General features: G+C 42.2%; 1 protein-coding gene across 1 annotated transcript in view; it reads right to left on the bottom strand.

The window, feature by feature from the left end:
• Nucleotides 1-480: 480 nt before the first annotated feature.
• Nucleotides 481-12,545, bottom strand: part of LOC131448627 (methyl-CpG-binding domain protein 5-like) — a 22,823-nt gene continuing 10,758 nt past the window's right edge. Inside the window, exons 5-10 of the mRNA XM_058621239.1 lie at nt 10,140-12,542; nt 7,293-7,507; nt 6,090-7,208; nt 5,609-5,682; nt 5,285-5,360; nt 481-5,161 (exon numbers count right to left, since the gene is read on the bottom strand). Of these exons, the coding sequence (XP_058477222.1) occupies nt 5,099-5,161; nt 5,285-5,360; nt 5,609-5,682; nt 6,090-7,208; nt 7,293-7,507; nt 10,140-12,542 (3,950 nt within the window). The 3' untranslated portion in view covers nt 481-5,098. The remainder of the gene's footprint in view (nt 5,162-5,284; nt 5,361-5,608; nt 5,683-6,089; nt 7,209-7,292; nt 7,508-10,139; nt 12,543-12,545) is intronic.

The raw sequence follows: 12,545 nt of genomic DNA, 5'->3' as shown, positions 1-12,545 counted from the left end.
TATTTTAACTCGACATTTGTTTATTTCTTACTTTACATGTTTTAAAAGTGATTATCTCAAATGTATACGCACCAAGTTGCCAAAAGTTTAGATAAAAGATATATTGAAATAATAAACAATATTGAAAACAAGACAGTATTTAATTTAAATGTAAGTACTTGGTTGATAAAAAACCCACTTTACCATGTTTAGACTGATTTAATATTTATACATATTTTAATAGAATATATACTGAGCATAATTGTATAAAAAATATTATTTGTATAACATTTACAAGCTCTCATCTTTTCATTCTATATTTATAATAAATGGACTTTAACAGACATTAAACGTGTGCTCTCCTATTTGCCCAATAGATGGCAGTGTGTGACAAAACATACCCTTTTTAAATGATCTTGCGCCACACTTCAGTCATGACTCACAATGAACCCCTATAACAAAGAGGAACCTAAAGGAAACAGACTACAATACACGTACAAGTAAGAGTGAACATGTTTTTAATATCTTAAACATCTGTGCAACATTGTTCAAAATGTTACATCACTGCATGACCTGTAATGTTTCACAATATTTACAAAAAAATGCTGCTTACATCAAACCATTAAAAAAAGTCCAAACAATCTCAAAATAATGGACTCCGACAAAACTATCCCTAGCCCACATTAATGCAAAAAAAGGAAAATGAACAAGAGCAATCAAGTGCACATCATACTTCACGCAAGTCTATTTTTTTTTGAAAGTATATATTAGTGACAAAATATATACTTAATTACAAGTTGAAAAAATAAAATACTGACAAGGGAAGGGTGGAAAAGAGAGCAGAGATTCAAAACATAGTTCACCAGCAGGAAAAATAAAAAATAAAAATATCACACACACAACTCAGCACACACACAATCACTGGCATGAAGAGGGAAAAAAAATAGACTGCACAGACTGACCCGAACACAAAAAAACGGTTTGAACTCTTGACCACAAATAACGTGAAACTGATATTACAGATCCAAAACACATGGGTTCCCAACAAGAGACGGGGTTCCTGCATGTCATTGCACAAAGAGAAAAATATGGGAGGGGAAAAAGGCAGAATGAACTTTACTGAAAGAGCTCACATGTTCGACACCGAACGTCACATTCCGAAAAGGAACGGAAGATTTTCTCGCCACGGAATACAGTAAAAACTAAAAGGTTCTCAAAAGGGTGAACACTGGAAAAAAAAGGGGCATTTTGAAAAAAAGGATGGCTTCCATAACAAGATGTTCCCTCTTCACAAATCTAGCAAACAGTATCTTAAAATGTTAAATTTGGTTAAAGCCCACTTTTTTTTTTATTTAGCAAATGATGTCAGATTTTTTTCAAAATGCCTTGGGAGTTTTTCAGTGTGCACATCATAAATAAAGTCAGATATGTTTTGAACTATGTGAGAAATCTCACCAGAAAATACAGTACATGTAACTTTAAGGTTCTAAAGAGTGACATAACACGAACAAACATGTTAACTTGGCTGTAATTAATATTTTTGACTGATTCTGAGCATTTCTTGAGAGGACAAAAATGAACAGTAGTGTTAAAAGTAGTAGAATTAGATTTTTACCATGATCAAAAGTCATTTGTTCATCTGGTCCTCAACCTAAATGCAGGTCATTTTCATGTCATGGCATTTCAGAGGAACTCTATTTTGGAGGTTTGATGTGTGAATCAGATATCAATCAGAAATTGTTAAGAGTGGAGTACCTCAGTACAAATTAAATACATTATTTTTAACCAGTTGTAGATGTGTTTAAATGTAAAGCTGCAAACAAATCACTACTCCATGGCTCTAGGGTGAGGTCAGATAAATTGTTTTGAAGGCAGACAAAAACTACAGTCCCAGTTTTTTGAGTGTGCACAAGTTTCTAAACAGTTGTTCTTTGTCATTGATTGGTATATTGCACTTGATAAAACATAGTGTTTTAGGTTGTTAGTTGATTTTGATCTAGAGGAGCACCTGTGTGTGTGTTTGTGTGCGTACACGAGTTCTTCCACAGTCCCCAATTCCGTGCATCACAGTACGTCAAATTTCAGATTCTCCATTTTCGACTTGAAACGTTCATAGTTTTACAACTGCATTTATTACCAACATGGACGACGACTGCCCTTTCAGACATGCATTTTCATAAATATTTACGGTCTTCAACAAAAAAGAAAAAAAAAAGACAATCTGTAACAAAAAACAAGCAACTTAAAAAGCCTCACTGTAAATAAAAAAAGAGGAGTTATCGGCAATACTCACTTTTTTAAATAAAAGGGAACATGACCTTTGTAATGGACTGTGAATACATGAGCTTCTCACTTGTTAAAAAAAACAAACATACATATACACATATAAGGCTTGAGTTCTCAACTCTTGGTAGTATTATTGCCATCTAGCATATTTGTAAAGCTTAAAATAAATATGGAATACTGTACATAAATAATTTACATCAATAACAAAAAGATAGAAAGAAATTAAAAAAAAAACACACACACACACACCCACTCACACACACACTCTCACGCAAGGCCCCTAAATGCGAGAAATACTTTCACTGCTCTTGAAAACCAAGTTAGTGTTCTTTTCATGATAATCTAACCTTTGCCTCTGAGGTTGGATACTCTACCTAAAGCTAGAGTCGTGTCGAAAATGACTACAGTCATGGACCTAAAACAAATCACTGTACAAATGAGTTCTAGAACATAATCACAAAGACCAAATAAGACAATTTATTGATTCATGGTTGGAGGTGATGGAAAAAAATCCACCCAAATGCACAGTTTGTGGAGATTTTGTGTTGCATTTGAGGAGTTTTACTTCTTTAGTTAACCAAAAGATACATACTTCCCGCTACATTTATTATTAATGACCTGATCTTATTAAGAAGCATTTTTTGCCGACATGGAACAATGATAAAATGTCTACATTTGCCACTGCAACTGGTGATTATTTTGACCATCTTGCAGATTACTGTACTGATTTAATTCAATGTTTACGATGCACCATTGGAATACCAAGAACAAGGCCCTCAAATATCATGATTTCCTTCCTACATGGCAATGAAATCCTATTTAATCACTTTACAACTAATCAAATGAAAATCCTCTCAAGAGAGAAGCTGCAATCAGTATATTGATTAATTAAGATTAATTAGGGATAAATATCATGCCAATCAACTGACTGCTTATTTATTGCAATAACACAGTTACATGATTAATGTAGATAATGATCCTACATTTATAAAGAGAGTTTTTCACTATAGTCTGCACAATTTTAAACTTCACTTCAGCCAGAACAGTGCTCTTTTAAGTCAGAGAATCAGCACATTTTGAAATGTCAAATGTTTTGTGTCTCATTCTGTCGCAGAGAGGCTTTTTTACTTCACATCTGTGAGTAGTAATGGTCATTTTCACTGCACATGTTTGGGAAAATGAGCAGTGACCATGCAACAGCAAATTTGTGCTGTGAGAAAAATGATTCTGGAAGATCTCAAAAAATTTACTCACTTCCGACTCAAGCTGAAACAAATAATCAAATCAATTATCAAACTATTCTGACAATCAATTAATAGATTAGGAGTGGGTTTATTTTAATAATACTTTTTTATTATTTAACCCTCGTATGACAATCATTACTATCGGGCCGTGAACCGGGATCATTTTGATTTTATGGCTGTAGTATTGTCAAAACATGTTCAATGAGTGAGTGCTTCTGCCCCTTTTCCCAAAATAACTTTCACTTTCAATACCTGGCAATTATTCAATCCATCTTCTACCGCTTTAAGCTCCACATGACGTCGCACAAGGTGCTGTGCTAATCTCAGCTGACATAGGGCGAAAGTGGGAGTACACCCTAGACAGGTCACCAGTCCATAGTTTTTGAATTTTCTGGTTTCTTTGTGCCATATAATGACATCATTATAACTGAATAATTTTGGTTTGTAGACAAAACAAGACATTTGAGAGCATGATTAAATTAATCGAGAGATTAATCAATTACGGAAATAATTAATTGCAGACCTAATTCACACTAAAACATTTCTTGCAAAACTCCTGAAACTCAAGCAACACAAAATAACATGTAACATGAAAGTGCTTAAGGGTGGATTTTTCCTTCTGAAAACTGCAGGTAACCAACTTTACGTTTGTCTGGCGGTTGTGATAAAACCACAACCGATTCACGTGCTAAACAGACAAAACTGGTTCTCCCTCTGAGTCATGATTTTCCTGTCATGGTTAAGATTTAACCAAAACTTGTGTGGCAGGTGGTCATTTCTTGGGGGAACACTGAACACTTCCTCATAAAAGTTCATTCATGTGTTTTATCTCGTCAGTACAAATAAACACAACTGGAGTGAAGTGACTTGTCATAATGGAGGACTCAAATACTTATGCCTGTTCCACTGCTGTTTCCTTATTTAAAAATAATAATAATAATAATAATAATAAAAAATTAAAATAAAAAAACAGCACGTCTTACGGTTCATCATATAAAAGCTTTAGGCTGTATTCTTATTTATCCTATGCATGCGGTCATATGCAACCGCATTTCTGAATAGAAACCAAGACATTGGTACACTTCTGCTTTGTTTTGTACAATAAAAGATAAAATGTGCATTAGGTACGCTTGTACATGACATTATACAATATTTACATTCATTTCTTAATAGCATGAAATTTCAGGATTATCTATATACATATTGAAAATGTATCAGAAATATTTGGACTGTCTATTTTTCTTAAATATGTAAGGTAATGCTTGTAGCTTTTTTTTGTTTGTTTTACTATATTATACTAGAAAAAAATAGTTAATTCATTGAGCAGTAGACAAATTGCAACCATTTTTGACTTTTTTTTCTATATTTTTGTTTTTTTTCATTTTGCTTGTTATCGTAGAACTGTATTGGTGATTGGAATTTCCAGCACCTTCTGTGGTCGGTCAATAAGTCAAGTTGATATCATGGAACAATGATGTACCACTGAAAGTCTATGTGTAGCACCTGTTAGAGAGCTCAGATCACATCGTGGCTGAACGGAGAAAGTCGCTGAAGACTTTGAGGACGTTCCTGGGCCAACACATTCACTGTTATCTGGATATTTTCCTCCTCTTAGGCTTCGGGAGCTTCACCTGACGATCCCTCGACGGGATCTGATGGCAGGCAGACAGAAACATTACAATGAAGGCTGGACAGGTAGGTGGAGTGAGAGTAAGTCTTTATGTAAATGTATTAATCTAAATATCTTTACATTTAAATAAGGTGTAAATACTCACTGCGCCTGACATTTTATCCAGCTCACTCATTGCCTCGTGGATAGCAGCTTCTAAGTGATTATTCAGTTTCCCCGGTCTGTTGGAAAAACATTAATGTATCTCATTTTCATTTAGGTTGGTGCAACCAACACAATCAGCAAAATTCTAACTAAAGAAAGTGTCTCAATCTTTAGATTTCTCCACATTATAAGACTCTAAGTAGACCAAGAGCTTAACAGGTGCAGTAAAAACATAAACCATGAAAACACCTCAATTAGATTGAAGTTGTTTTTCCAGTATGTTCATTATAAACTATATGTAAATATGCTGCTGTGGTTAACTTACTTCAGGCCTCTTTTGGCAGCTCTGTCAAGTGCCTCCAAGTCGTGAGTTAGTGTTTTGAGCTTCTCTGGCTCGACCTGGGTGGAGACCATAAAAATCATGTGAGTACATTCATAAACTGTTAAACAGCAGATTGAGAGTCCAACTAAAAGTAAAACAATACTGAATTTAGACCATTATTTAGTTAGTCAGTTTTCCTGTCTTAAAAAATAAATTTAAATTTTTTATATTATATTTTTTTTAATTAAAAAGTCTTACGTGATAGGTAAAACAATGAAATTGCTGCACTGGCTGACACACAAAATATCTTGTTTCTGTGAAAATAATTTGCTGAAAAAAATAGCTTGATGGTAAGTTTGCAATTGTGTAATGTGTACCAACAAATACTACGAGCCTATCTGCTGCCAATCCTCACTCTTATTTAGGCAGAAAAATTAAGATGGCAAATAAAATGAAGGCAGGTGGTCACACACTGATGACTCACCTTCGCCTGCTCCCGCAGCTGCATAGCAGCACTGTGCACTTGTTCATCCCCGGCCAGCTTGGCAGGCCAGGGAGGGAAGCCCTTAAGCTGACCCCAGACCAGCTCCCCCATGTTGAAAGTCCTGGACCGGTAGTGAAGCAGCTCTGAGGAGGGAGAGTCTGGCTGCCGCAAGTCCTCCTCACTACTCAGGCTCTTTGTGTCCGAGGGACTAGGCGCCATACCGTTGAAATGGCCGTTGTAGTGGCTGTAGTCTTTGGCTGTGGCCAAGGGTCCCTCCAGGCTAGTGGAGGAGCTGGGCGACTGGTCGTCCCCTGTCAGCTCCTGCCGTGGGGGACCCAGGACTTCTCCGTAACCCCGAGTGTTGAAGTGGGGGGTGGAGCCATTCATATGAGCGCAGCGTTCGACCGTCTGCTCCAAACGCTCCTTGTAATTAGGAGTCCGACTGCAGTTGTTGAAGCGATAGCCATCATCGATAAAGACCTTATCGTGGGCCATGGCCAGGCCATGATCGTTGGACCCCTCGGTAGGGCAGGGTGGGGCAGGAGCCAAGCTGGCGGGTCGATCCATGCAGGGACTACTCCTAACTTGGGTAGAACACTCTAGGAAATCCTCACCACCCCAAGCACTGTTGTTGCTGTGCGAGTCAAAACTCCCCCCATGCTGGGTCTCCCCATCCCATTGAGCCCTGGGAGTCCCACGGCCAGGAGAACGGAAGTAGTCATGGGCCTCTGGGCCATCTGGAGTGCTCTTCCCTGCATCCATGTTTTTCTGACCTCGTCCTGGCCTCACCTGCCTCGGTCTGGTTTGCTCTCCTTCCTGGTGCCCGTGCAGGACTGCACTAACTGCTTGGGGAAGGTTAACAGGCTCCCCTATAGAAGCAGTGAAGGCACTCATGGCACTAAGGGCAGGCACTGGACTTGCCTGTGTTGTTCCGCTAACTGTGGTGGTTATGGTAACGTGCATGCCCTTGCTAGCGGCATCCACTACAGCTCTGTAGATGGCATCCACCGACTCTGGCCCTCCAACTGGGCCTCTGTCAGATCCAGACGTACCTGTTGGAAGCCCCTCTCCCTGGGGCTGTTGCCCCTCCCCAAACTGTGGATGTGGCAAAATCCCCTGCTGTGGACATAACAGAGAGGTTAAGACATTAGGCAAACTGAGTTTGAAACTATCAAAAATGCTACAGAGAACATGTAATCCTACCTGGTAGTTCTGGTAGATGTAGGCCATGGAGCCAGCGTTGGCCATGCTGCTGTCTGTGTAGGGTGGGTTGTCAGAAAAGTGCTGCTGGCCCTGGTAGGCTGGATGGGAGGCCACCCCCTGCTGCATGCCTTGGTGGATCTGCTGCTGATACATCTGACCTCCAACATTAATGTGCGGTTGCAGGCCAACACCACAGCCAAGGGATGATGGGTTTCCTGCAAAACCAATGAGACATACAAGTTTTTGTATGAAACTCATGTTATTGGAAAAATCACCGCATCAGAGAAATTTCCAATTTCCTCAATTGGAAAAAAAATCCCTTCATAATTGTTTGGATTTTAATCCATGGGTATGAATGTGATACAATTAGACATTATAGACTTGAAATAAAGCTGTATTTATCTTTACTCAGAGCTACAGCGCAGTGTGGAAGTATACCTTTTCAGATTTAGTGTGCCCACCAGAAAATTAACAGCAAAGCTGAGCAAGTACTTTTCTATCAGTGATTTAAAGTTGCACACTAACAATATCTTGCACCCTGAACTAACAGACAGACACTCTACTAGATTTGTAGTACAGACTTGTGACAAAACACATAAGGGTAGACCCTGAAAATATATCAAGGCAACAAAATGTATCAGTGAATAAAGAGAATGCCCAGCAGCAATGTTGCAGAGATAAAGCCGAAGCAGATACAAAATCTCAGAGGCTTAATGCTGTGTTTCGTGTGACTGTGTGTGAACAAGCAGCAACTGGAGCAGCTGGTTGGATGCTACGTAGCTGAAGGGCAGCTGTGTGTGTTCTCCATTTTTTCCCCTCCTCTCGTCTTTCTTCCCCTCTCTCCTCTCTACACTGAGAGCCATGACTCGACCAACCCCCTCCCCCTTCCACCCCACATCCTCCTCTACTGCTATGATATAGTGACGGCTGTTGCCAAGGGAGGTTGCCATGGGAACCAAGTGATGATTGGTGGTTCTGTCCGCTGCCAGGAAGCTTGTTGGGGGAGCTGAGTGGGTGGATGAGGGGGGTTACAGGGGTCGGGTGGTGTGATTTTAGTCTGCTGGGGGATGGGGGGAAGTCAGCTGGGTAGCAGGGTGTCTGGGGGGGTTACAATGAACTTTGGAGTATTTGTTAGTGGTAAGAGTGGTGGGGGTGTTAAAGATTGCTAGCTGTCTAGAAACAGATGGTTAGAGGCTAGTGCTAAGAAGGCACTGACTAGGCCACTTTCAAAGCCTCCACGGCTCTTAAGATCCCAAACATGTCATTCAAATTATTTTCAAGGACTGGAGGATCCAGGGAGACACTCAGCAGCATGACATCTGCCATTCCTCTTTTATCTCAGGAGAGTAAGTGCTTACGAGAGTCTGTATTTTGTACAGTTCCGGAAATTAACATACAAATCTGTAACTAACAGTCGATATTTTCCGTTAATTGATTAGTTATTAGTTAAAAATTATGACAGACAACAATCTGATGGCAGAGTATTGAGAAATGGTGGCAAAAAAACCTTAAATAAAAAAAAAAAAACAACTGATGAATCAATTATCAAAAATAGTTGCCAATTAATTTAATAATCAATTCTTTGTTGCAGCCCTATTAACATAACATACATGCATGTCTATACCCCTGCCAAGCTGGCAATGGAAGTTAGCAGTAGCAAGGTAGATGGCACCAAAAACGATTAACCACTGGATATATGTAGAAAAACACAGAAGCGATCACAGCAGCTATTTAATTTTTAACCATAAATACAACAATGAGATCTGATCAGATCAGATTTTATTAGGGACAATAAAACTTTGCTATATGTTTTGCTGTATTGACAAATACAATCTTTATTTTTTTTTTTTATACGCACGAAATACGGTGATAACCCCACAAGCTGATGTTATATATATACAGTATATAAAATATATATGTAGAAACTACAGTTCCCAATGACATCTTCTGACTTTTCCTATGCCACTGGCAGCAAATGTCATACTCCTCCTGACCCACACGGGACCAAGTGAATTTTAATTATTTGACCTGAATTAAATTTAGAATAACAAGGCACCTGGTGATAAGGACAGGTGTCCAGCAGCAGGCCTTGGTGATATCCCCACTATAAACCATATGAGGACACGCAGATGCATGATGAATACATAAATGCATTCCTTGGTCACAGCAGGCAGAAATACTAAGATGGGGTCTTTTCAGTGCTTTCAGAAAAAACACAGACATCAATGTGTCTACACGCAGACACACAAACTTGCAGACACACAAACTTACAGTCACACAAAAAGTAATTCATATGCCCACAAACAGAAGCGCACACACACACTGTATTACAGAGTTATTCAAACACACACACAGGATAAAACCCTCATTAAAGGCTTCACTCTGGTCCCCATTCAGGGGCCATCGTTACCATAGCGACCAGCTAGCTGGGAGAAGCTCTTAAGAGCGCCCTATCTGGGCTGCTTCCCTTAAAGTGTGATGCAGATCCCATTTCCATCTTCTTACACCATTGACTCATGTTAGCATACAAATAAAACAAAGAGAAACACTGGTTGACTGACAATTAGGTTAGCTTCCAAAGATGAAGGGCCTCCTCATTAGCTCAATGATGCTGGAGGAGCCACACCACCTTGGTTCAGGGCCTATCAACTAAATCCTTCGGTTTGGTTCATAAATGTAGAAAACACATCTTAACTGAAATAGTGCCTGATCACAAAGGGGGAATAGAGGATATATTCAATGTATATATCTCAACACTTAACAGTACGACATTGTGTAGGTAAACTGCAGAGAAAAACATTTTAATCTTATCAGCGGACCTGAAGTACTGTGGTTCTAATATCTTACCTGTATCAGAAATGGTCTGTGTACAGCCACCATCACCACCTCCATGTGGCATCACCACCATGTTAGTCCGTCCCATACTGTGATGGAGGTTCTGCTGTGAGGGATTGGGGCCAGGATGGGATAGAGGTGGGGGGTTAGTGTTGGGGTGGCCCAATGGCATGCCATCAGAACCCACTGGTCCACTGCTTGACCCCATAGGCCCACAGTTATTCATAGAGGAGGCCTGCATTTGAGCCCTCATGTCAGGGAACTGGCCTAACCGTGAGCCCAGATGACCACCAGAAGGGTCCATGTTCTGGCAGTGCTGCATGGCATCTCCAGGACCCTGCAGCCTCTGCTGGACATGGAGATTCTGACATGGAGGGCCACCGGGGCCAATTCCCATGCAGTCGTTATAGTGCAGTTGTGCGGCACCTTGAGGACCCTGCCCTGGGCCAGGGCTAAGACCTGGACGGTGGCTGTTCCCACCCAAGTTGTGAGAGCTCTGGCAGCTCATGGACTGGAGAAGCTGGGCCATTGAGGTGTTTGGGGGAAGGTTTCCAAGTCTGCCCAATTTTCTCAGCTGTTCAGGTGCACTGGGTCCTGGCATATGTGGTCCACCCATGCCTGATTTGTTAAGCATGTTGTAGACCATGTTGTTACTATTGTCATGGTTTACAGGAGTGTTGCTTGATGACTGTTTCCGTTTGCGCATGGGGTCCTTCTGCTGGGCCATGAGCTTGTCTCGAAGGGCTGCCCTTCCACTCTGGCCTTCAGGAGTGTTGAGCAGAATGTTGGAGTTAGGAGGGAGCATGGGATTTAAAGTGCTGTGTCCCTCAATGCCTCTGGGGGCACTCATAGAGCCTGGGTGGCCACCACTCCCACCATTACCTCCACTACCTGCTCCCATGCCTGTCATACCAACTCCACCTCCAGCCATCACAGCAGTGCTGTTGCCAGCAGCGCTGAATTTATTTTGATTTGCTAGCTGTGCTTTGGCTGCGGCTGACAAGAGACTGCTGGCTGGGAAGGAAGCAGCATTCTGTTGGTTGAGGATCTGGTTGAGGGGCATGCCCAGTAGTCCTGGGTGGCCCTTCTGGGAAGCGCTTGGGGCTGCCATAGAAGAAGATGAAGAGGAGGATGATGACGTGGGTGAATACATGGGGTTACCATGCTGCTGGGCACCAATCGAGTTTCCCATGCCAGGCAACAGCTGGGACTCTTTGTACTGGTGAAGTGGGTCAGTTTTGTTGGTGGAGGGGCTGGAGGGCATGGCTGGCCTAGGGGATCCCATAGCCGACCTGGGGGAACGAGGAGGAACCTTCGTGCTGCCACATGGGGCCTGGTGCCCAGCAGGCATTACAAAGTTCCCATGATCAGAGGAGGTGGAGGATGAGCGTGAGCGATGAGGGGAAGCCTCCATTCTCCCCAGGATAGGCACAGCCATGTGGACAGGGGAAGTGACAGGGGATGGGGACATGGAAGAAGCCGGTCCACCTTGTTGAGTCCTCTGAACATGGCCACCATGCCCCACAGGCCCAGGCTTCATGGTGGGTAAAGGTAGGTTGCTTGGCAGGGGAACAATGGCAGGAGGGGGTATGTTTACATTCATCATTGGTACCTGAGAGTGGATGTTAGGCTGGAAGTTGGAGGGGTTTGGGGCATTAGTAAGGGGCTGGATGACTGGTTTGCTGGGTATAGGGTCCAAGATGCCGAGGGGGTCTTTTTCTGAGGTCAGCTGTCTTTTCTGAAGAGCACAGGGTGTTGGTATGGATTGGGGGGGCACTGGATGCACAGGGGGCTGTGTTTTATGGTGAAATGCTGCACGGGCCATTTCCATACTAGGGGGGAAGTTGCCCCGTGGCATGTTCATGACAGGGCTTTTGGCAGTGGCCGTTGGGGATAAGGGTGTGCTAGTCCTCCCTGTCATAGCACAGGATGGCTGGCTCACAGAGGAGCCATGGAGCATCACACCGTGTGGGGAAAGAGGTGTCCTAGTATTAGCATGAATTGAGACTGAGCCAGGACTGCCGGCTCCTGGAAAACCACAAGGATTGGTCCTTGAAAAGCCATCAGGGCTGCACAAAGTGTCCGCACTTGGAGACATTGAACCATCTCCATACAGCCTAGCACTGGTGCGTTGTGGGCTCAGCATGCCACCATACCCTGCCCGGTAAGGGGATTTAGGGCCTGGCTCCCCACTGCCCAGCCTTTGTGGTCTGGGGTACCCAGAGTAGAGCTCTGGCTGCTGCGTTATACCCGTCTCCTGGGGTGGATACAGCCTCTGTTGCTGTTGTCCAGCTACCATCATCATCTTGAAAGGACTTTTGCAGTCGGGACCAACAGCATTGGGCAGGCCATCATGGGGTTTAGTCCTTATTGCTCGTGGAGTTGTGGAATGCCCAGAAACTACAGATGATGTACCTT

Source organism: Solea solea, chromosome 2 (genome assembly GCF_958295425.1).
Source record: "Solea solea chromosome 2, fSolSol10.1, whole genome shotgun sequence".
NCBI lineage: Eukaryota > Metazoa > Chordata > Actinopteri > Pleuronectiformes > Soleidae > Solea > Solea solea.
This window is presented reverse-complemented; position numbering and strand designations above follow the sequence as displayed.